The sequence below is a fragment of the Vanessa tameamea genome, chromosome 11, assembly GCF_037043105.1.
Source record: "Vanessa tameamea isolate UH-Manoa-2023 chromosome 11, ilVanTame1 primary haplotype, whole genome shotgun sequence".
Taxonomy (NCBI): domain Eukaryota; kingdom Metazoa; phylum Arthropoda; class Insecta; order Lepidoptera; family Nymphalidae; genus Vanessa; species Vanessa tameamea.
This window is the reverse complement of record NC_087319.1, coordinates 9,127,230-9,154,509: the sequence shown is the minus strand read 5'-3', so window position 1 is coordinate 9,154,509 and position 27,280 is coordinate 9,127,230. Positions and strand designations below refer to the sequence as shown.

Here is a 27,280-nt window from a genome sequence, read left to right as displayed (position 1 = left end):
TATTTGAAATCCTGCTTAAAAAAATGATTCCAATACAACTATTAATATAGTTAATGTGACAGAATCCATTTGTCTTTTCTTCTAAAATAAAATCTCCATACCTCTATTTGGTTTGACGTGTAAACTAACTCGCAATATTGTGACATAAGGTGTTTAACATAAATAATGCGGACAGATGTGCGATGCCGCGGGCTCTACAAATACGTTCGCGGCACAATGTTCATATCTGCCCCGTGTTGACTTTTATTGAGGAGATATCATACCTCTTTTTAAACATATACGTATTATTTTTAATACCAAGAATTTTATTTAAATATTCTTTTTTTATTTAATTATAAAAACCATCAGTAATTGTCAGTAATATGAGAAAACCGATTTAGAACACTCTTACCTTATCCATCTACAATTTAAGGCACTTATGAAGTAATTTATGCAATGAGAACTCGTCTTAGCCATTTTATGTATTAACATTCATGTGAATATTTATAAAGTGCGTGTGTAAGTTGTAGCAACTCCCGCTATATCCACATCTGTTGGCACAGCAATATTCGGCGTGGCGGCATTGTCGGTGCCGGAGGCTATGTAAAATATTTCTGCTAAAGCATTCATCGTGATCGCCTGCCTGATCGCGCGCTCTACGTTACGCACCAACCAACTTACTTCTCCATCCCGAGAGATCCTTAACACAACATAACAAAGCCTATTTTTGAATGTCAGGAACGTACACCCAATATTGCAAAGATCAACTATTGTGTGTAATCCGATATGCCGGTAGTTGAGCCTATAGACTTTCATTGAAAATTGTTTGATTTAGTTTAAAGCTAACAGTTTCATGTAAAAGGTTCGTAATATTTTTTCTCAACTAAATTCAGACAAAAACTTGTGAACTTCGCACTCGAACGCTTAATTGCTGTTTCACAAAAACGGGCATGAAGGAGCGGAAGATACAAATTTGTGAACGCGAGAAACAAATTAATACTATAATAGGGAGTTTACGGTTTCTACTGAAGTGGAAACAGCTGGGAGATGTGCTCCAAAGCGATTTCGGTGCTGCGACAATAAATTGAAATCATTAATAAGTAACTTACCGAGTTAGTAGGATTATATTTTTTTAAATGTAAGTTTATTTTAAGCTTAAGCTTATGTTACATTAATAATACTATTATAATACTGGGGAATGTAGCTCCTCTTGAGGAATACGTTTGAAACCTTTTCTACCACGCTGCTCGTATGCAACCCGCATATGGAACACACCTGTAATTCCACCCAACTCATGCAGGTCCTTCACGGTATTTTCTGACTATTAATACAAATTAGGCAGATGAAAAGTCACAATGGTCAGAGTTTCAATCCTCAAATTTCAATTTAGATACACAGGTAATCACTGGGCCTTCACGGCCTTAGCTTACGATGTGCAATGTCAAAAAGTATAATGGTTAATTTTTGTTTATTTGTAGCTAAATATATATTTTTACGATGTAGTTATTTTAATATGTTCGTATTTAGACTAATGAATATCTTCCGCCCAATTAGACTTTACAACACAAGTTCACATATTTACGTTCTTCAAAACCATCTTAAATTATAAACACATTTTATCATTTACAAAATAAGAAACATAAATATAAATAACGGTTTGTTTTTTTGTTTCAGATTTTTTCTAAAATTCTTCCTGAAATGCAATCAAAATTGTTTGAAAAACGCCGGCAACCCGCGCGATATGAGAAGGTTTCAAGTAAGTGTTTTTTTTTTTAATTTCACATGCAAAGTCAAGTTAGAAATCGATTATGAGTCAAGTGATAAGCTCGATAGCTGATTGTTTTGCATGAAAATAAATACATTTTGAAACCAATTGTCGATGGAAATGCTATTAATAGTTACCTGAAGCTTTGATACTTTCTCTTCTTAAAGAGAAGTATTAGAGCTTATGACACGACGCGTCTTCTATACTGGTTTTAAGCAGTTTCTTTTTTTACGATAATATTTACCCTTTACTATCAAGCACGAGATTAATTTTATACACAAAACAATAAACTTAGTCGTCTCGCCAGGTTCCATCCATTTCGCGGTTCCTATTTCATTTAATAGGTGTATCATTAATTAATTCAGATTTTTTTATAATGTTTTTTATAAATACATGAAAATATATTTTTTTTTAAATTCCATTCTATATTTCTGCAGATATTGAAAGAACATGTTATTTGAATTAAAAGATATACATTCTAATTGGAAATTCAAATACTTGCTGTAAAATATTTGAAATATATATTTATTTTAATAAAATGTATCACGTACAAGTGCCGATCTTTTTTTCGACTGTATTCCTTTGACTTTGGTCTAAGTTAAGACGATTTATAAAAGTATATGATGCTACGACAGTATTTGAATGAAATAAATAATAATAAAATGATATATTGCTAAAATAAATTATGCGAGAATTCTCTTCGAATTCATATTATTATTTATTTATTGAATATCTTCGAAGCTAAAAATGTATTGACAATTTTTTTTTATAAATTAACTAATTTTTTTTTAATATTGATCAATTATATTTTTTTTTTTTTTTCTGTTATTACAACATAAATATGAATTAAACATCTATATAAAATGAATATTATATTTATAGATGATGGTTTTAGATATCCTTTAGATTTATATATATATGTATAATTAAAAAAATATATCTGAAGTGACTTATACCGTTTGTAATTGTACCATTCACTCGTATCCCCTCAGCTGAAGGAAGGGTTGCATTCACGGCTGCTGAATATTTGAAGCGCCTCCAATTTAGGGGTAGGATTAAATTAAATTTATTTATGTGAGTTTATCTATTTACTCGAGATCTTTTCGTCTTTGATTTTGACTTCGTATAACCAAATCTAATTTTGGTAATTTTAAAAATTTAAACCAATTTAAAGTAAATGAGAGTAATTATAACTTATTCCTTTAAGGTTTATTTTTCAATCGTCAATAAAAATGTTTAAAAAATTAGTTGGATATTTTATATAGAAAAATTGTCAAAACATAAAATGAAGATAAGATTTTTTTTTTATTTTGTCCTATTTATTTAAAAATATATTTTGATTGATCTTTAGTTAGGTAAATATAATAGAAGAAATACGTACAAAATATTTTCGGCACTCTGTATAAACCGTAAAGGTGCGTTTAGAGTCTACTTATGAGTACAAATTTACTTCCTCACATGCCTTCGATATATTTGTTTTACGTGTCCTCTAACCAACTTTAAGCAAATATAGAACTTAGTGTTACTTGCATATAGTGCTCATTTTAATATGCATAAGCGATTGTACATAGAACGTGTACCCTGTGTTTATATTTATCTTTCTGTGTGTCATTGAATAATTCATTGGTCTTTCCCCAACATTTCAAGGGTAAGGAATATAAGCGAGTAATGTAAACCGTGCGTTTATAATGTCTTCGATACTACGTAGTAACATTGTAGATCTCTATAATATTTTTAATTAATAATAATTTATGATTACGAGTAAATCATAATTTCAAATGATTAAAAATCACACTTTATTAGTATTCACTTTTATAGGTATGAGTTAAAACGACATACTATTAAAAACAAATGATTGTATTTTCTAGAGTTATTTTTTTAATCGCGATAAACAATAATATTAGACTTAAATAATTTAATCTTGATACCTGAACGCTTTATTGCTTTATCATTCTAATTACTCTTAGCTCTCACACACAGAGCTAAGTTTAAATATTAGTTATATTGAGAGATCAGTACTATTTTTTTTTAACATTTTGTTTTTTACAATTTCTATATTAATTATGATAGCAAAGGTCACCTTAATATAATATTAAACATATATAGATACCTAATAAGACCACCCACATCATACACGCTTGCACAATGCACTTCCTTGCATACCTACTACTTCGTCCATTTCGAGACGCTGGCCCCACCTCCCCAGGGACTCTCCCTTTCATCCCTGTCCCTGTGTGGACGTCCATGTGTGTGTTACGTCGGAATGCGCACGTTTTTGTACGATATCGATGCAGGTCGAAGATTGGTGGGTTTTATTTTCGTATCCCTTCGCTATGATCTTGAACTTCGGGTTGAAAATAGATGACTCGTGTACGATTTCACGTAATATTTTATAAATAGAATGAAATTAACTCTGGAATGACGTTCCATGTTTTTGTATAAATTATAATCAGACGACGATGTACAAAACAAACATACTCTTTAGTATATCTTATTTATCCTTTTATATAAAGTATTTTCATTTATTTATTGAATACGTCATAAATGTTAATATTAATATGAATTACAATAAGATATATTTACTACTTGGTAGTTTTAATGTAATTAAAAGTATTTACTTCACTATAGTGGAATGGACAGAATTTTCATATTTGAGTAGGTATAGTTTATTAATATACAGGCTTTCACGCTTGTGAAGGATTGTCGATTTGAACCAGTTGTCTTTGGTTAAAAAGCAGTTGTAAAAATCATTCGATTTCACAGGTGGTGATATCAACGCAAGTCATGGTGGACGGTCCACTGCTGGCGATATCGGATAACATGTTCGTCCACAACAACAGTAAACACGGGAGACGAGCGAAGCGACTCGATCCGTCTGAAGGTACTGACGCCGCGCCCGAGCCTAATTGTACGTTTTGTTTTGTTTTTTATAATTTTCATTTTAATAATAATCTGTGGTCACGATTACAATCGAAAAGCGAGTGAATTTTATCTAACGCTGAACCAAATGGATTATCTTTATTATTATATATTTATGTTTACATTTTTATTTATTTTAATTACATTTGTTCTTTTTTTTTTAAATCGAGATTTAATTAATTACTTTATTTGAAGTAATCGTTACTTTTAATTATTAATTAACACAACCGTTTTATTTTCGTCTAATTTATCAGCCGTTTTTATTTTGTCACGTTGCTTTTAGTATGTATAGCAGTAGGCATGTTTTGAAGCGTTAAAGCAAATATGTAAAGTCATAATACAAGATTTGAGGATGTAATTTGTATGCAAGGAATCACAGTAGACATTTCGCTAGGGGGCGATGGGTGGTTGAGGCGAACGTGAAGAGAGATAAATTAGAAGAATAATGTCTTGAAAAAACTATGGGTCAATAGGAAACTAAATTATATAACAGTTTCTAGTGTATTTTTAAATGTGCTTCTTACTGGTTTGTGACCGAGTCGCATCTGTAAATTTCATATTATATATTAAACGAATTGTTGTATATTTTTAATGTTTTTATTATAAAAATACGTGATCAACATATAATTCGAGAGTTACTACCACGGATGAATAGAATAAAATTAGGAATACAAATGACAAACGTTTCGATGGATATGCATAAGATTGAGGGACACATTCAACTTGGTGGTAGGGCTTTGTGCCCTGGGTAGGTACCACCGACTCATCATATATTCTACCGCCAAACTTTAATACTTTGTACTGTTGTCTACCGGTTTGAAGGTGAATCAGATACTATAACGACAGGCATAACGGTCATAACATATTAGATTCCAAAGATAGTGGCAAATTGGCTATGTAGGAAATGGCTAATATTTCTTACAGCGCCAATGTTAATAGGCCTATTGACATCTGTCTGTCCAACTCTTTATATCATGTTTCATTAAAGATTCATTGCTATACACTATATAATATTTACTAGTGAGCGAAATTAGATACAAATACTGCTTCGTCAAATACAAAAAGTAAAATAAAGTATTATAATTTACTTAAGATATGCATACCTTTTTTATATTTAAAATTCCTTTGAGTACTTCCACTTATTCCTATTATTCCACAGTGTATGTAGACAAAAATACATACGCAAAACTGTTGAGGTTATCTTTAACCCTCATTATTTACTGATGAAACGAGACAAAGTATATAAAATATTAATTACTCACTCGCAGGGGAAAAGAAAAAAAAATGTTTTTATTACTTAAATTAAAAAAGTACCTCCGACGTAATCTTCTTTCGTCCCCTTAAATTCACTTTCTCTTCTCGTCTTTATTACCGAGTCGTTTTGTTCGCAAGATTTCAGATTCACCCTGTTGTCTTCCGACGCGTGTCCCCCTCACAACCTTGCAATTGTAATAACAATTCGATAATGTCATAACAACCGTTGCATTTCAATTCTATCTCCGACTTTATTTGAATCGTGTTAAAATTTATTATCAATTATCAATATAATAGTTGACAATGGTAAGCAAGTGTAACTTTAACGAGGTACGATTGTCCCTTTTCCGATACAGCGAAAGATAAACGTCCAAGTGGGACGGCGTGAGTTTTAGCAGTTTGGCGTTTATTCAAGTTTATAAGTTGTTGGGCATAAAATACTTTTACTAGTAGTGTAACGACTTCAGTAACGCTTTTATTACTTTAACGCTATTTATATGATTTGAAAGTTTTCAGTTTATTTATTTCAGTAGTAACTGTTATTTTAAAATTTGTATCTATCAAAGAAATTTCAACTTTAAAGTGGATGGACTAGTGAACAGAATTGTTTGTTTTATCAATAGCGGGGCTATACCCACCGTTGCCTGTAGCAACGCCATGCATCAAAGCAATATCTCCGAGCGAAGGCTGGACGTCAGGGGGTTCTACGGTCATAATAGTAGGGGATAACTTTTTCGATGGTCTCCAAGTCGTGTTCGGAACTATGTTAGTTTGGAGCGAGGTGAGTTTACTGTGAATACATTTTACAAATCAACACTTATTATGACTTTAGTCACTTCAACTCCAAGCACGAGATGAATTATGATTGAGCACACGATAATTTGCATTTGAGATCCTCGGTTAAGATGGGCGTGTTTTATCCACGGAGCCTACTCCATTCCAATTGTCACTTACGGTCATTCATATTATCGATCGTAAAAAAAGGATTACTTTATTGCAATAAGATAAATCTACTCAAAAACAACTCTAATGAAAAACAATTATTTAAAGATAGCTTAATTACTAGAAGGATTAACAGCAATCTTAACCTATTTGTATCAGTAAGTTTAAGCCAATTGATAGTAGGAGGCGACGATAGTGAATATTAAATTTATTAATGTAATGTTTTCACAGAGTATTTCACTGATAACGTACTTAGAGACTATGATATGAAAATATAAGAAATAATTTAGTAAAAGCTTTAATCGTGTATTTTGTCAACAGCTTATAACGTCACACGCGATCAGAGTACAAACTCCACCACGACACATACCCGGCGTCGTGGAAGTTACTCTTTCGTACAAGAGCAAGCAGTTCTGTAAGGGAGCACCTGGAAGATTTGTTTATGTTTGTGAGTAAATATATATATATATATATATACATATCATATCTGTGCTAATATATTTAGACCATGCCGGCACGAAAGTAGAATATATACAGCAAAAGTGTGCACGCAAATACAGTACAATTGCCATTATTTTATTCTCATAATCACTTGGCAGTAAGGAAGTCATATTAAGTTTATTAGATTCTAAGTTGGTTTGATTTTTATAATTGTGTTTTGATACTGTGTTTTGCTTGTACGGGGGTGACATAGTCAATCTGATGACTAAACTCCCAGGTATAATAAAAGATTAAAAAAAAAAAAAAAAAAAAATCACTTGGCAGAAAAATCCAATTAGGTTTGAATAACTGATAAATGATAAATGAGGCAATTATTATTTTATTTATAATAAAGAAAAATTTTAGTGATTTTTTAACTTCTCTAATTTTTTTAACACAATTTCAACTTTTAAATTCGTATAATTACGTGAAAAATTATAGCAAATAAAATAAATTATAATTACATTTTTAAGTTACAAGAATAACAAAACGATTTACTTAAATAAAAATGAATGACTTCGGTTGTATCCGTTACGACACCGTTTCAATCAGTGCCAAGAAATGATCACGACGATGCTCTTCTATCAATATAAAAAATAAATCTTATAACTTCAGTTCGAATACAATACATAAAACTAATCATTTATAAATTAATATATATTAAATGTTAAACTTGAACTTTTGTGATAATATACAAACATACAAAGAAGAATCGAGAACGACCAAAACAGGCTAGAAAGTAATCCCTGATACGCAATTTCTTTCGATAGCGATCCATCAATTAGGCTTTCATTTGTTAGTGGGGCAGCTAATGATTGATTTTGTTTTTCTTGTTGCGCATAGCAGCTCTCAACGAGCCGACAATAGATTACGGATTCCAGAGACTACAGAAACTTATACCGAGACATCCGGGTGATCCTGAAAAACTGCCCAAGGTAAATGTTTTATACAGCTGACATCGTAAAATATACAATGAAATCTGTTTTTATGCGAATGATAAACGAGGACCGTGTGAATGGATAATGAAAGTTATGAAACATACTATTGTGAATTTTGTACTAGATTTTATTTATTTATTTGAAAAAAAATGTTAATTGTCGTTTGTAGTACTACAATACTATTTCTATTTCTTAAGAGTAGTAAATAAGTAACAGCACATAAATGTTTACTACCGGACTTTTGACAAATGCAGGGTTCCTCGCGATGTAGCTCTATGTAGCTCTATCACCAAGTAAAATTTTGGTGATAGAGCTTTGTGCACGTCCGACTGGGTAGGTACCACCCACTTATCACATAGTCTTCCGCCAAACAACAATACTTATCTAGTATTGATGTATTCCGATTCGAGAGTGAGTAAACCAGTGTAACTACAAGCACAAGGGACATAACGTACTAAATTACAAAATTGGTGGCGCATTGGTGGTGTATTAAACAGAAATACCTCCCAAAAATCATCCTTCAGTTAGGACATTAGACATTCACAGCATTTACTTTAAAATAAAATTAAGCCTGCGTTTTTTTTTTTATAAAAGGAAATAATACTGAAGCGAGCGGCAGATTTAGCGGAGGCTTTGTATTCTATGCCTCGTAACAACCAACTGGGCCTTGGGGCGCCGCGCTCGCCGCCCGCCAGTATGCCGTTCAACTCTTACACGGGGCAGCTGGCTGTCAGTGTACAGGACACTGCCGCATCGCAGTGGACTGAAGGTGAGTCTTTGTTGATTGCCAAAAGTATTGTTTTTTAGTAAATAATAGAGTAAATTAAAAACATCCAGTAAATGCTCAACTTGCTGGTGAGGCTCCTTCTGAGGAGAAGTACACAAGTGGCAGATTTTCATCCGACCACTGTAAAATTTTTTACGATGTTTTCTTAAAAAAAATGTGGTGAAACACCGACCATAAGATGAATTATGAATTACAGATTAAGTCCGTGAAAGTTTAGTAGGTTCTGTTTAGTTTTGTACTTGTGATGTTCACTTCTCGTGTTCTGACCACGGGGTCATCTCGGTAAATTATAAATAGAAGGGAGTTAATAACAGCCCCTAAATATATCACTCCTGGTCAATCATGTTTAGGCAAATTTTCCTTTTACAGCTAGGGGAGTTTTTCGACTTTCAGAAAGTTAGTTCCCGAAATACTTAGCGGGTTCAGATTAATTTATGTTGTCTCATTTTTTTTTAATCAAATCCGTTCCTTTCAACTACTCTAATTTATTAAGGAGGTACTCGAATTTATTTAGGAGATACAGTATTTAGTATTGCATAATGTACAAAAAATTATTTAATTAAAAAAAATATGTTTATTAAAAAAATTAAACTTGATGACTTTGAAACATGATTGCATTTTTTACCGACTATCTTACAGAAGTAATATAATCGTTTCGAATTGATTCGGTGGGTAGCAGCTATATAGAATGACAATGTAATTTTACTATTTATTTTTTTAAACATGATTAATGATCAATAATTTCTCATTTATGAGGCTGACTTTATGTCCTGTTTTTAGCAAACAGGCTTAGATTAGCGACTAACGACGAAAGAGGCTAACCATACTTTGGTGTTGACCCAGGCTTTTTCTTTTAGAGGAGTACGCGCGCAGCGGCGGCTCGGTGTCGCCGCGCTACTGCTCGGCCGCGTCCACGCCGCACGCCGCCTACGCGCCGCAGCACTACCCCGCGCCGCCCTCCTCGCTCTTCAACTCCTCCTCGCGTGAGTATCTCTCTACCGCCACTCCGCTCTACTCACGAGTCTTACTCACAAACCTTGCTTGAAATCATTGTATTTGACATAATCACAATACGTAACGAGCTTGTAGATAGAATGAACGATTTGTATAGTAAGTAAACATTTATGTCTAAGATAATAATTTCTTGGAGCCCGGTTTGCACATACCAGCGCGTTTGACCGTAGTTGATGCAATACCAAAGATTTTGGATTAGTTGTTAGCAGTTATTTTTTAGATCACACTCACTGGCGAAAATAGAGTACAGTCCATTTACATTGCTCCATATTTTTAACAACTGAATGTACTACCTAGTAACCTTTTCCGCTAATTGTATTTTCTGTTTAATGATCCCGTCATTATAAAGAAAAAATATTGATTAAAAAACGCCTTAATTAAACATGATCACGTATGTATCTTATGTAACTTAAAATCTCACATAATATCTTCCAATTTGATCATTTGTCTGAAGAGATAATTATCCATACACTGAAGCTAAAATCTTAAAAAAAAGAAACAAATCTATATATTTTTTGTGAACAGAAAAATATATGTTTTTAAATTTTGTAGTAAATGATTCTATAAAAATACTTTGAAACAAAGTTCATTTAATCTAAGCTCGCTCGTGTATCCTGGAACACAATTAAGTTTTATACCGCAATACAAACGCTTCCGCACGCCATGTGTATGTGTCGCTTCGTGTTAACTCGTGTTTTCTTTATCCCGTCCAGTGTCTCTAGGACCGTACCATCCGGCGAACATGAACGGACATATATCCTCCGAACACTATAGCACGTATAGCACGAAAGATAGCGAGTATTACGCTGAAAGAAATGGCCAGTGTAAGAATGAATGTCCTGTAAACACTCATACGAAATGCAGTGACGGGCTTGGCAAAGGGAAGGCTAGAAGTGCGTTCGCAGTCGTCAGAAATAGTCCACCGCGTAATTTACAACATCAAAATTGGCAACATCTCGCCGTCCAGTGTTAGTAGTTTATTTTTATTGTTTTGCTTCTGTGTCGCCTTTGTTTTTTGCTTACACGCTTTGAACACCTATGACATATTTATTTTAATAATTATATGTTTAATACCCATGTGTACGTGACGAATTACGATGTTTGGTCAAATAAAGTTATAGCCCATTTTTTTTTCTTATTATGGATTAGGAGAAATTTGGTACATAGTAACTATTTAGCAAACAGTTTGTTTTGTTTTGAGATATATATTGCTTTTACAATCGCGATAATTTTATTTTTAGTATAAGATTTTAAATATTTTTATTTTGGTTTTAATATCAAAAGCCTCAGTCACCAGTACAATTGTATATCGAAAAATATATCTATGAAGTAATTATCAAGAAAAATATTATAGGATAAATATATTGAGAAAGGTGCAAAAATGTACGTTAAGCTTAATCACGGTTAATTTAAAATAAACAAAAACTGTCTTTGTGAAAGAGAAATTAAATAATACGAGGGTAGTCGCGTAAAGTTATATAACTTTTCACGATCCATGGACGGACTCGGTAGTTCTTAAGATTACAATCATTAATCCAAAGTATGTAGGCTCCGGCTATTTAATAACCTGCCCCATTGCGGTTTTGCACGGGTCACATACAGCGCGTACTCTTCTTTAGAACAGTTTGAGGGAACAACCCTGGGTTTTGTTATTATATATAGATTACAGAGTAATTAGTGTTATCTTGTCAACAGGAATGAGCGGTCTGGTGTCGTCGCCGTTTAGCGTCAACCCGTTCTCGCTGCCCACGTGTAGCGCGCAACAATACGCACAGACCGCCCCGCTCGCTTCCAAGTAACGATTTTTTTACGTTGAGTAATTAACTTGCTATACTATAAGAAATTTACTATTATTGCAATATTTATATTTTTTATTAATGGCACGTGACGCATACGTTTGTTGACAACGAAATTATACATTTTATAATTTTTATCATTTCATACGGAAAACGTTCTAAATTTAAACGCACTGCGTTCTAATAATAGTCTTGTAAATTCCACAGATAAGATAAATAGATAAGAATATAATTATAATTTTTTTTTTTTAATTGCAGTAATATTTTATAGACTGTGGAAGATTTTATTTATGTTTGAATTCAAATAATTGTTTCTGTTGTCGCCACGTGTCTTTAAATACGTTATGTTTCAACAATATCAATTGTATTTTTATAAATGGCACCTGTATTTAATCGAGATGTGATCATCATCAGTTACCCGATTCTTGTAATATATTCATATTCTGAAAATAATAATCGAATATGGCGGCGTGCACAGGTAATGTTATGTAAATACCATTGTAATTTACCTGTAAATATTAGAATTTATTACGTAAACTCACACATTTCATAGATCGGTTGCTAGATTCAAAATAGTCATGTAGATTTTATAAAAGCCCATGAATTTTTTTTTATCAAAAACCCTCAGGGCTCGAATGTAAAAAGTTTAATCTCTTTCACACATGTGTCTGTTTAATTTGTTTTTGTAAAATCTGTGATATATTTATTGTAAGTAGAGTTGTATAAAAATATGTAAATTTTACGATTCTTCAATTCGAATTGATTAGATTTAATTTTTAAGTTAAATTCATGTGTTATTTGTAAACGTAACAACGAATGTAAGGTAGATATTGAATGTCGAATAATTCTCATATCTTGAAACAATACATATCTTTCTTGTATCGCAACGAAACGGGGAAAGAGAGAGATCTCTTGAAATGAACAAAATGTATACGAAAAAAAAAAAAGTGTAGATTCCTATATGATATTTTTCCCTGAAAATCACACCCAATTCTGTAAACTGTATTTTGAGCAACGTCTCTCTGAATATAACATTATTACATAGTACATATTATTTAACACTATTGTATATCGATTAAGACTTGTACATTGTAATTATTAAGAAACAAAATATCACAAAACACGATATTAAATACTTACTTATACATAATGCGAAGTTTTATTTTAACCTATATCTTTTTTTTTAATATAAAAAAACTCCTACGATCAAAATATAAGATAAAATATAACCTAAATTATTTATCTAATACAGATAAAATTACCAACAAGGGTCATCATCATTCCGTAGTTCTCGATCGAAAGGGTCGGTACACACTGGGTGCAACCCATCCGTCATACTCGTAACTCGAACAAAAACATCAACTTAAATAGTTTAAGCTATTGTGATTTCGCACATGCTACCTTTTTCACCCTACTTGTAATATTATACTAACAATTTTTGTCCTCCAAGGGTAATATTTTTCATTGTTGCCCACGACTAGATAATGCATGGGTTTATCGCTGCTCCTAATTGTGTCAGTAAAGAATGGGGATTGTATTACTGAATTAACATAAAATAGTGGACGGTAATATTTAGTTCGAACTGTCTGTGTAATTAATTATCATAATTTAAATTTTATTACATTTAAAACTAGAATTATTTATCATCTATTTTTCTGAATAATATTCGTAAACATCGGACAAAAATATTCCTAATTGATTTAACTTTTATTTTAAAATATTTTTGCGCTGTTTGTAAATTCCTACAAAAATAAAATATATAACTATAATAATGTTTGTAACCTTATACCCAATTGGATTAAGATATTTATTACAAGGCCTACCGATTCGAATGTACTCTATAAAATTACTTTTAACAAAATTGTCTTTAGTTTCACACAGTATGCAATTTGTTGTAAACGGATTACGTTACAATAATCCAAATGAGTCTTTAGTTGCACTCGTTTGTCGGCGTGTGCGGCGCACGCGGCCGGATGTCACTCCGCCGGCGCGACCTTCCGCCTTCAGATTAGGTTAGTTTGTTTTTATCATTGATTATTAAATATCGTACTTGTGTAATTTGTTAATGTTAAGATAAATTAATTTTCTGTTTGTTTTCTTTTTATTGTTATTTAGTATTCCTTCAATTTTTTTTTCATAGTTTGGATAACTAATCTTTCTTATTGCCATGCCGCTTACTCAATAATAATTAACAATTTAAATTTTAGATATAATGTTCAATGGCAAAGGAGCCGGGTTCAGTATATCTGAGTCGAAATACTGCACTAGTTTACCACTGGTTCCTTCAGCTTGGAAATTACGCAAAATTTACAAACAACAACAAATAAAAACGTATATTTATAAATGAATTTTAAAGTAAAATTCTACATAATAATAAGAAAACTAAAAGGATTTGAGTGAATATTTAAATGAAAAGAACAAGTGATTTAAAATTTTGAGATATTTTCGTTATTAAATATTTTTTAATCGTAAAATATTAAAACACATGTTTGATCAGATATAAAATTGTATTTTTTATTTATCTTGCAGTCATTTGTCTACCCTTCATGATAACTAAGTTAAGTGAACAAATCGCACAAACCCGCTGTCGCGTGGCGATCGCGTGCCACGTGACGGCGCATTACCAAATTAGCGTCCGGTGTGCATCTGCCCTTAAATCACATTAAGTGTGGGCGGATCAGGTTACGAATTGGAATTATTTTTGAAATACATTCTCATACAATTTATTTCTATAATCTTTAATAACATTTAAATAATAATAATCTGTTAGTACCAGTTTCTTACATTCGTACTAACTAGGTATAATAATAATTTAATGATTCCGGAAATTACTTGTACGGACTTTTTAACTATTATATTCTAATTTAAAAAAAGTTCCAGCTTGGAAATCTTAACTAAAGATTGCTGGTTCAAACTCGGATAAGAACCATTGAGATTTCATCAGTGATTGCTAATATTGTGCTTATCATTCATCTCATGCTCGGTGTTGAAGGAAACCATCGCGAGTAAACGTGCATAGGTGTATCGGATGAAACTCAGCCATATATATAACCGATACGAATTGGAGAAGAATTGTGGAATAAGCTCCAAATCGTTAAATATTTTTAAATATATCTATTATTAATATTTTTATAAGCTACCATTAGATACTTAATTTCAACCTGTGACGTCATTTCACTGTAACGTCTACTAACTGTGTAGTAAAGTGATTGTTGAATATATCATCAATTTAAAATTTTCCCTCAAAATCTAAATACAATAAACAAATTCAAAAATAGATCAACCGAAAAGAAAAACGTACAAACAAAATAAAACCCCATCACGACACGACAAATTGATGTCATCCATCCCTCTCTCGCTAACAGTCGCAACATATCACTCCGCACACGTCCTCGGCATTTTTCCTTTATATATTATTAATACATAAGTATAAGTATGCGCCGTTTACACTCCACAGTGACATATAAGTTTGTCCTTTTCTATATTGTAGGGTCTAGTTTTCCCAAGCGACCGAGCCTCGAGGGTAAAACTCCCTAGGGTCGGTATTGACTCTACTATGGAAGTAAAGTTATCTGTACACCTATTGTCGGCCACCACCCAGCCACCCTGCCACCCACCACCCGCCGAAGGACTTTCTTACGCGTTTTACGTTTTGTTTTATTTTTGCGAGCGTTCTCGGTTTAAATCAACGTTATTAAATGAATAGTTCAGGGAATTTTATTATATTGATGATAGACTAGAAGATTTTTTTTATATTTCCTTGAACATATCTACCGTCTATCTATTTATATTATTAATAAACTATAAATGGCCATTTTGTTCGAGAATCACGCTAAATCTACTAGACCAAGACACCATTATATATTTTTTGTTGTTTAAATGAATCTGCGTTTAATAACACGAATAATAAACCTTGTACTAAACTAAAATCATGAGCGATGTCGCGGGCATTCATAAGCTAGAGTAAATATTAAAAATATTTATTAACAAGAGCCACTATTATGAAATACTTTGATATAAACATACAGCTGTAACTATTACTTAAAAAACAATTGACATTAACCAATTTATAAAGTAAGTTATCAGTGCAAAGTTTCAGCTGTAAAACAGTTATAAAGCGATATCGTGACGTCGGTACACCGAGGCGTGTCAACGAGCGGCGTTAAGCGAAATTGAGTGAGAGTCAAGTTAAAGTATTAAAAGTTTTCAACGCGATCTTCGCTGAGCCGACGACGCCGCAAACCTGTCGGCTAGTGCTGTGTAAGAAAAATATCGATGCCTCACATTTTCAACCTCTATGCAGCACGAAGCTGCAACCTGTTGCCTAGTGTTGTATGGAAACTATCGATTTATTATATTATTTTATTGTTATCACTACTTAATTTGAATATAAAATTAACCGTATATATATATATATATATTGTAAAGTAATTGTGAAAATTTAAGTAAATACCTACTCGTACATATATAAAATTATATTAAAGTATATAAATGACCTACTTAAAAAGGATATTCAAAGTTTATTTCACCAATTTGCGTTACTACAAATTGTTGGCAAATCTACCACCATGTAGCAAAATTTTATCCGATACTCAGTAAGCCGCTCAAACTCAAATAAATTCAGTAAGAAACTCAGTAGAGCCATCATCCAACCATTCTATCCACGAGGTTATTTCGGCCCAACAAGATATAATTTTCATAATAACCTGAAGCAGTTTACTTTAATTCACAAAATTCACCTACTTCAATGAAATTGTTGGAAGTCGAATTAAAGCGTTAAAAGTTTTTATTGTAATCATTGCTTAAGAAACATGTGACAACTGGAAAATCTCTGCTAGTGTTGTCGTTACATAAAACTTATCGACTTTTTGGATTTTTTATATTTGACAACGATGTTTGTGTCTAATTTTATAAAGTAATGGGTATAGTGTGTGGAATACATAAATGTTTCAAATATTTATTTCTTAACAAGCTGAAACTGCAGCTTCGCCCGCATAGTATTCAATTTGTGATGAAAATTTTAGTCTAATAAAATTTAACCATTTTAAAGTTTAGTTTAATCAATTGTCAATAACAATGTAAATTTGTTTAAATTATAGATGCAAAACATTTGAATTATTAAGAAGCACTTGCTGCTTTGTGCAAGCTCGTCTGGGTAGGTAAGGGTGGTTCCTATACCTATATTTATCAGATATTTTACCGCCAAACAGCAGTACTCAGTATTGTTGTGTTCCGGTTTGAAGTGTGACTGAGCCAGTATAACTACAGGCACAAGGGACATAACATTTTAGTTCTCAAGGTCGGTGGCGCATTGGTGATATAAGGAATGCTTAATATAAGAAATATTAAAGTACAGCGCCATTGTCTATGGGCGTGCTGACCGATTACTATCAGGTGGCCCATTTGTCTGTCCGCCTACCGATATCATTAAAAAAATATGCATTATAAGTGTTGAAATTGTTAGAGTGCAACGGTTAAGTTTGATCCCACGGTAATCACTTCTTACTTTTCGAGGTTATGCTCGAAATTCAAATTGATGAATGATTGTCGTTGTTTTCAACTTATATTTGACATAAAATCCATTATTGCGGCTTACTTATTTGTAGCTTTAGATTAACTAAAGACCATTTTTTATAATACATAGTATTTATGTTAAACGGAGCATTAAGTAAGCGAATGCGAATAAAATAGCTCGCTAGCGCCTTTTCTTCTGGCTTATTACACAAATAGCATTATTATATTAAATATATTATTATTTATAATATTAAAGCCCCTTATGTTACTCCTGTATTAATTAGCTTTCTGATGGTAAATTAATTACTAAAGTTGGTTAAGACGTTCAAACTATTTTTTCAGTTCATTTTTTGTGAAAAGTAATCTTTGTGCTATTCTCGAATATATTTTTTCTTTGTGCCAAATTTTATCTAGATCTGTTCAGCTGTTCTAGTGTGTTTGAGTAACAAACATCCATTCATCCAAACTTTACAATTTATAAATAAGTAAGTATTATTGATAGCATATTATTGAATTTTATGATGTCCAAAATAAAGTACAAAAGTTGAATGTTTTCTCGTATTTTATTTGAGATAAATAATATTTAACAAATTTATAGGTATTTATTAGAAGACAAAATGTTATACATTTTACACCTAAGCTATAAATAAAGCATACGTAAATACTATATTATTATAAATATACCTTAGATCTGTAAATAATATTGGTATTAAAAAAAAGTATTAAATCTATCGACAGTCGATGGAATCAAAAGGACAGCTCTACTTCCTTGACACGGTGTAAGTTAATAATGTAATAGAATTACGAGGGAAAAACTGTTGAACTCTGTCGGAGCGGGACGCGGCTTAATTGTAGTACTTTGTTTTGTGTGTCCATTCACGAGAGCACACATAAAAAACCGTGAAATAAAAAATAACTATCTAAGCCGTTAAACTAGCTTTCCATTAACTTCTTTAAATAAATAACTTGCATTGTAACTTACAGAGCTATTTTATTAGTAAAAGTCATCATTTATTAATAGTAAAATTTTAAATCTTATATTATATACTATTCGCCCAGTGTTGGGGGGTGTTCTTCGTTTGCTTTAGTAGACTTTCCTGTATTTTTTTGTATTTTAAAATTGCATTTTCAATTAAGACGTTGGTGCGTAAAAAATAAACTCACTTTTTCATTAAAAATATTAGTGAGCATCTTATATTTATTTTAAAATAAAACCTTTAAATACGATTTTATGAAGGCTTAAGCCAAATTATTTAAAAAAAAATTACTAACCAAGCTGAGCTCACTTTTATTCTAATCAACGCTTAAATATAGAGCATAAAACCTTTGATTTCAGTGCGAGTGTGGAACGTATAGGCCAATATAACTCATTCAACTAACAAAGAACAACTATTTGAATATGCATAGACGTTAATAAAACCGGATTCGAAATTGCAACGTTGGAAAATTTCTAAACCGACGCCTCCGTGGAATGGCAACTAGCAGACAGAAGTTTGCTTCAAAAATCAAACGGTTTGCAAAAGCGTCTGTACGAAAAATTTGGAATTCCTGTCTAAACTCGTACTAAAACAGACGCGCGGGAAAAGTTTTGTTACTAATTATAGTACTTTTTAGCGCATTCCAATATAACTCTAACGCAAAATCTGCATACATTTACGAATACGATACAGCATGAAGTTTTCAGTCTGGTAACTTTTGTTTAAACGTTTCATATAAAAATTGTATTTTTTATTTCATAATTGAAAATAGTATTCAAACACTGTCTAGGCAAAGTATACGCTTTTAGAATGGGATTATACATTGTATTAAATATTAGGTAATGTCTAACGCATGTTTTGTTTTTCTTCAGCATTTAAGAAAATATATAAAGAATTCGCAGCCACTTATTTTAAGTCGATGGTACTTTGACATAGTTTCTACACAATCGGAATTATAAATAAAAAATCTTTGTGTACAACTTTTTCACATCGCAACAGATCATACATCGTCACAACCGAATATTTAGTTAAAACGAGAGCAGATTTAGAGTGAAGTGTTTATCTCAATAAGTGTAGGAAGAGCTATAAAAATATAGTGCTAAAAGTTTTTGTCCTTACAAATTTCAAAATATCTAAGAAAGTATTTATAACACCTACCGCAGGTACGTTAGATAGGTTTGTTAGCCATTTTCGCATCCCTTATCAAGATCGCATCGAGTTTTATGGGTCTAATCGCGGCCGCAAATAGGGCCCGCGTGGGTGATTCCTATCCTGACCGATTATGGGATTCCGGCTAATTAGCTATTACCGATATAACGTTACTTAGTACGCGAATTTGTATGGACTTGTTGCGGGGAAAAAACTGCACTTATATCAAGGCCCTGGCATGCGTTACAGGATACAGCATTACAATCTAAGTTCAAAAATTTGTCACATTTAAAAATCTTTAGCAATTTTAATCAAGCTCATTATAAATCTTAATAAGTTTGTACTCAACTACATCAGAGACAAGAAAGTGATCAAGAAAGTGTTATTTTTTTTATATATTGGTAGGCGAATGGGCCGTCTGATGGTAAGTGCTCACCAACGCCTATATATTTGATATGTCTATGTGACATTGTATATAATAATAGTATAATTTAAAGGATACTCTTATTAAAATCGTCATTAATGCGTATCAAGGTAAAAGTGGTAAAAAAATCAGGACTGATTTATAAAGTGAGATGTTTCTATTATTTATATATCGATTAGTTATATGTTCTGAAAGATTTTCAAAGCAAGGGACGCGTCGATTGTGGCCAACCGTTGGCCTCTAAGTACGCGCACACTAGTAAAGTAGCGTGACGTTGTCAATGTCACGCATCAAGGTAAGCAGTTTTGTCATATTTTGTATTAGTTTGTAGTGCGACACTGTCTAGATATATAATAAAAAAATCTAAGATTAATTGTTACAAAATAGCACAACTAATCGAATTGATACATAACTAATCCATTTATACTATTTATTACTAGATATTAATTTTATATCAGTAGAAATGCTATGTGTATCACAAGATAAACCTTAAGAGGCTCGCTAAACCTCCCTATAAAATTGGTAAGCTACTTATGAAAGATCGATTTTATGCGGCAATATTTTAAAGAACGCTCTTTTGTATCAACGAGGATTGGAAAGAATATCATATTTGGCTATTACTCTGTCTTAACTTTTTATATTGTGAGTACTGATCACTTATTTTTAACATAAATGCTGTGATAACTTAAATTTTAAAGTACGTTTATTAAAAGTTATTTAATAAAAAAACATTATAAATCTAATTTGAAAAGATTCTGCTTAAAAAAAATCTAACAACCTTTTTCTTTAGGGTTCGAGTGTGGCAGAATTTCATCGAACACCTGCATTTCCGTTTGATGTTCTCCATCAACGCCGAGCACGAGATGAATTATAAACATAAATTAAGAACATGACAAATCAGTCATACCCGGTCTTGAACCCGCAACTTTCGGTTAAGTTTTACATCTTCTAGCCGCGGTACAGTGTTACGTAAAATGTAATAAATCTATAAAGTGTTTGTATGATAAAAATATATATATAATGTTGGTAGGTGTTTCGAAAATTGTAATAAAGAAAATTAAATTCCTCAAGTTTATATTAAGATTCATATTGGCGACATAAATAAATAATTAGGTTACATTTCATTCTAACAAAATGAGAAAAAAGATTAAACATATTTCCAGCTCCTTGAAAATAATATTCTTTCTTTCTAATTATTTTTCGAATAGTGGCCAAAGTGCTTACTATGAATTTTGAAATATGTAGTTATGTCAAGTATGTGCTTGCCAACCCTAAAAATAACTACGTGTCGTAACGATTGCTAATTCTTAGCTAATATATAAGTTATAAAAAAAAATTTTTTGAGTACTTTTTAATTAGCTCGTTTATTATTTGATAAAATGTTCATTTTTTTTTTTACTTTAGTTCTTACCTATCCAAATTTGTCCAAAAATAAGTAAGTAAGTAAGTGCAATTAGCTTTTTACTATTTAAATTGTATGGAATAAATATAAATCTCATAAATAGAAACAAAAAATAAATAAATATTTTGATTAATGTAATAAGCTGGTTCCTAGGAACATTAATTATTATCCTTATTGCTTCACTAAAAGGTCGTAGCTAAAAAATCTATCTGTATGATCTATTTTATTAGCAAATTTTTAAATTCAGATGCAACCTTTCGCTGTTTCACTATATAAAGTCAAAAAGCTACTCCAATTTATTGTCCAATAATTAATTTAAAAACTAAAAAAATAAAATAATATTACGACATATAATTCAAGTCAACATCTCTCATATAAATAAACAGAACTTATCGAATATTTTAATATTTAAAATTATATTTGAAAAAAGTTTCAAGTTATCTAAAATATGTACTAAACCAATTAATTATTTAAACCCTTAAAGTTTGTGACAAGTACAAAGCTCGCGGTACAAGCGTCGCCATCTTGCAGAAACATGGCTTCGTAGTTTGCACTTCAACCGATAGATGGCGTTGATTTGTCTCCCGGGACTTCGATGCAAACCCATATTTCCTCCGCACCGTCCTGAAACACAACAAACTGACTTGAGAAAGGGAGAGAGAAATTCTCAAGGCTCTACCGCGAGCGGCGTTCGGGGACTAGCTTCGCTTTACTGAAATATTCCTTTTTGTTACAACAGTGGGTGTGTTCTAACCGACCAATGGGAGTGTTTTGTACAAACTCGACCACTCCCACCCAGTTTTCGGTGCCTACTGGGAGTTGGATGGAAAAAATGTTGGCAATAGGTAATTTTGAATGTCGTTTGTAGGTGACGTAATTGCCGCTTTATGTAGACCGTTCGTTTGTTAATAAAACCTTCCCAGAGGCATTGTGACGCTGATTGAATAGGAAATTGGATATGAAAGTTGTTTACAGCCACCGATCGCACATGCAGTAACTCCAAACGCGCTAAATTGATCATGACCTTATTAAATAGAAAATTGTTGTGGTTTGGTTTAACTTATATGATAATACAAAAATAAATTACATATTTAAATGTACTAGGTACAAAGTATGTAAATTGAGAGAGGAGATGTGCGAGTAGGGGAGTAGTTTGGAGGTAGGTAGATATACCTAAATATTTTAAATGTCCTTTCTGTCGTCGAGTGTAATGATTAAGTTAAATTAAATATGTACGTACAAATGTTTCCAATTTAAAACGTCCTACTTAGGTAACTAGATTTTAAAATTAAACAACTAAATTCTACTAGAGTAAGCATTTATATATTTGTCTTTATTTATACTCTTAAAAGCTATTTTGATCCACTAATTTACATACAAGTAAACACTTAAATAGATATATTCTAAAATTAGCTAAAAGTTTAAAATACAGAATTTGTTTTTTAGTTAAATTGTTTTAAGAATAGAATTGATATTTATTCTATAAATATGAGTAAAGCACGTGAATAAATTGACCCAAATACCTACATCTACCCTTTGATAGGTAGTAAATGCATTTTAAACCATTATATAGGTAGGTGATTGTAATGCACTACCAACTATTTATGTCCGTGTGAACTGTTTTGCCGAGCTAAGAAGATTTTAAAGAGGGGCGCTGGGGCCTTTCACCGGTGGTTCAAGCGATCACCATCAGCGAGGTCCAACACGCAGCGCCATCATTTTTTGCGGTTTGCACCCTCTGCACCCTGGATTAAGACGGGCCTGCTGTCAGCTATAATCTTACTTATTTTAGATTGAAACCCTTTAAATCGAGATAACAAAATAGGTACATATTATTTGTCTTTCCAAGTTTGATTATGGCAGGTGGTAGAATAAATTATAGGCTGGTAGGTATATATCGACCCAGGCTAATACAAAGTACTTTGCAGTACCTATATGCGAGAATCAAAGTTAAAGTCAAATTATATATTAGGCTTAAATTTTCAGAACGGAAACCTAATAGTATTCAAAATGTAAAAAACTGGTTGCATTTTATTACATTTTGAACACTAACTACCTGCCTATTGTATGAATTAAGTATATTATCATGTCATTTGACGTTAATTGAAATCGTTGAACCTAAATTACGCTTATGCAACTCTTGGTCAAATAAGGGTATGTCAGAAGGGAACCGATATAGACCTATCTCTACCTCAGAGCAACAGTCGGACATCTACAAAACATGCTCAACTCAGATATCTCATTGTTTAACTGAAATATAATCAAAAATCAATGGAGTGTTACACCAGGATATCGTTTCTATTCTGTTTACTATTAAAATTATTGAAAAACCCACTTTTGCACTGAAATCTACAACTGCATCATACTTGAACACCATCATAACCTTAAAACATAAAAAAAAATGGAAGATGTCTCACTGTTGCTCTGAGATAGAGCTAGGTATATAATTATGATGACGTAACAACGACCTTGATATTCGAAATTTAAAACTGCTTAAAGACAAAAATAAACGATTTCGATTATGTAACAAGTATGCTCAAAATATGTTTAAAATCAACATATGACACCTACCCAAACGTACATATATCCCATAGAGTAGAACTAAAAACTGCAATCTACCTACATATGCAAAGATATTGATGGGTAAGCTCGTCCCGGGAATACTCGGTCTCAACATGGCTTAGCACTTTTAAGCCAAGAACTTTAAAGTAAGTGATGGGTTCTTATATGACACCCTAAGAATAGTGGTTTGTAGTTTTGACAAGGAAACCGCATTTGTTTATCACATAAATACTCTTTTAATAATGTGAAAAATTGCAAAGTATTTATATATCTAGGTAACGTCGTGAATACATTTCGGCATATAGATATAATAAAAATATTTGCTTCTCTTAATTATATATACATATATCTTTGACTCTCATATCTTGAGAATAAAAGACGATGTCGACTTTATAAACTAATTTCAAGCGACGCGTAAAATTAAATGTAATGGAACTACATAATTTATTTTTATTTGTTTATTTCATAACAACAAAAACTGCTCGACATGTTAGAAATTTAAATTAAGCTAGCGATTGTGTTATATACTAGTTTTTCCTACTATTATATAACTTCTCGTAAATGACATATAATATAAAATAGACCATTATCCAGACCATGACCATGACCAGATCCTCTTGTACAGTCATTCAAGAAAAAAACCCAAAGTACTTTACGACATAAACTATTTATATAAGAAAAATCAAGTTGATCTGTTTCTCACTTCCGAAAGAATTTAAATCCAAAAAACGTACATACGTTTTTATAGACTACTAGTTTAAAAAACATAAAAATGTAATTATATACCTTCCTATAGAATACGAACGAGTAACAATGAACGGTATAATTTTCGAATTGTATTAATATTTTATTTCGATTCACCCCTTTACACCATGTGTCGCAGTCATTACCGGGAATAGTCACCACTACAATGTAACAAGTGAAGATTTGACAAGCAATAAATTGAATTTGAACGGTCTGTGTTTTCATTGACGATCAATGGTCGGTGAAATGAAGACATTAACAGTTAGGGTTACTATTGTGTTCTGGTTTGGGTAGAATATAATTTATTGTAACGTAACTTTTATAAGGTATGTTCTGTTATCGACGCTATTATTTAATTTATAACAACTAAACCATTTCAAATAAATGATTTTAAATCGATATACGACTAGCTTTTTTTTAATGGGTAGGTAAATGACGTGATTGTAAGTTGTTTTGGTGAATTATTAACATGATAACTACTAAAAATAAAGGAAATATTAACCAATTGTCTATGCTATAAAAATGTTTTAATTTAAATACAACATTCTTATTTCTTAGCAAACCTAAACAATGTATAAACGGAGAATGTCTATTTTAGTTTGGACGACTGTACTGAATTTAAAATGCGTAAAACGACTTCTACATTACTTTATAACACCCCTAAATACTTCCTAGTAAGTTTTGACGAAGTCAGTTTCGAGGTTCTGAAAATATTGAACAATGTAAATGATATATTTTAAGTTTATGTTCGATGACAGTTTTGATAAATAGATTATAAACATATTTACAAAAAAACCCATCGTATGGAAAAGGTCGAAGACCCTGAAATATTACCAATAAAGTGTAGAGTTTGAAATTAATTTAATTTGAAAAAAATATCAGTCATTATATTTAATAGTCTAGTCTAATCACAGACATTTATTTTACCCAGAAAGCCATAGTGGTCGGTGGTCAGTTCGGTTCAGTCAGTAGAAATTCAGGGTATTAAATCAATGAAATATATGTGGCTGTTCCCGACGAAATATACCATAAAAACATCATTCAGCAGCAGAATCATAATCTTCATAATTAACGTATTCGCTTCCAAAAAAATAATTATGTATATAAGATATGTACTGCATTTATTATAAATATTAATTTGATTTGTAGTAGATATATCGTTGACTGTCAATTCGAAACCAAGTCGCGAAGTCGATATGTTGTACTTAAAACGAATTTGAAGAGATTATAATTTTTATTTTTATTTTATTTTGAATATATTCATTTACGTAGAGACACGATCACCCATGAAGGATACTCTCGTTTATTGTCCGTTTTACTTTCCGTGGGCTTCTCGTTTTATCTTTATTTTTTGCAATATTTAAATGTGTATTCGTATGTATCAAACGTATAAAACACAAAAAAGATAAATAGCATGCGTCATCTCAGAGTCTTCGACGTACAGAGTGAGGGAATTCTGTAAAACCATTAATATCAAGCAACTTGTAACGAATCTTGACAGGTAAATCTCGAACGCGATGAGAAAATTCTTTTACGATTTACTTAATACACGTTTCAGATTTATTCCCCCCTTTGTGTCTTAACACCACATTAGACTCGGAATTTAATTTAGCTTAAACCAGGCTATTGTATACAAAAAACAAATCCTTTCACGTATCGTCTAATTGGCATTTATATATTTTTATATGGTATCACTTTTATCTGTTGTCTGTTAAATAACCGGTCTTTGAATGGTTTAAACTGACATTACGCGAAAATATTTTTTATCATCGCATGGATAAGTTACGCTAGCACCAAACGTTTATGCTAAGTATTGTCGTGTTCCAGTTTATTTAGTAAGACATTGTAATTACACTATCCAACATATATATTTATCTTTCTTTGCCTTGTAATAACCTAAATGCACGAATAAATCATTTTAGTTCCTAGATAGATACGTAGGACAATAATTTACTTCCAGAATAAATGGCCACCTTAATAAACTTCAACTGTTTTTGAATACCACAAAACTTAATTGCGCCAAAAATTCAGTCACTCGCTTTCAATGTCAATTTAAATTCTTGACTAAGTAATATCTTCATATACCTACTGCGTAAGTATAGAAGAGTTTTCTTTGAAAGAATGTAGTCCCCTCATCGTTATTCGTTTACTTCAACACCTTGTAAATTTAATTTATTACTCGTAAACACGATGAGACAAGATTCAGAGAGGCTGTTTTGATAAACCGCGTACGCTCCTGTTTCTTTATAATATTTTGTAAATTTCGCTTATTATTGTATATTATATATTTCTTGCTTAGTATTTTTATTATATTTTTTACTACAAATGAATCGTTTATAAGTATAATGGAATGTATTACACCGTACTTTAACTATTCCATGCGATTTGCTATTTAAATAATTATTGTGCACTACAAACAGTTTTTCATTAATTATGATACAACACTATTCCCTTAACTACTAAAATGCACTGTAACTTTACGTTCGAACTGCCGATAACAGCGTCGCAGACATTATAAATGCCATTTTTTCTCGAATCCATAATTAATACTCTCGACCAATGATATCGCTTTTGATAGGAATAGACAAAAGGTTGTGTTAAGGCAATAAATAAATTATACATTTGTCCATTCTT

The 27,280-nt window shown here is 31.7% G+C and overlaps 1 protein-coding gene across 5 annotated transcripts in view; it reads left to right on the top strand.

The window, feature by feature from the left end:
* Window positions 1-11,972, top strand: part of LOC113402539 (transcription factor collier) — a 53,639-nt gene extending 41,667 nt beyond the window's left edge. The window contains exons 8-16 of one of the 5 annotated variants that reach the window (XM_026642823.2): window positions 1,654-1,735; window positions 4,508-4,625; window positions 6,541-6,698; window positions 7,181-7,307; window positions 8,186-8,274; window positions 8,872-9,046; window positions 9,922-10,047; window positions 10,792-11,046; window positions 11,774-11,925. In XM_026642823.2, the coding sequence (XP_026498608.1) occupies window positions 1,654-1,735; window positions 4,508-4,625; window positions 6,541-6,698; window positions 7,181-7,307; window positions 8,186-8,274; window positions 8,872-9,046; window positions 9,922-10,047; window positions 10,792-11,046; window positions 11,774-11,775 (1,132 nt within the window). In that variant the 3' untranslated portion in view covers window positions 11,776-11,925. Of the gene's footprint in view, window positions 1-1,653; window positions 1,736-4,507; window positions 4,653-6,540; window positions 6,699-7,180; window positions 7,308-8,182; window positions 8,275-8,871; window positions 9,047-9,921; window positions 10,048-10,791; window positions 11,047-11,773 lie in introns of all 5 variants that reach the window. The other 4 variants (XM_026642822.2, XM_026642825.2, XM_026642821.2 and 1 more) reach the window with 4 other exon arrangements.
* The last annotated feature ends 15,308 nt before the right edge of the window (window positions 11,973-27,280 follow it).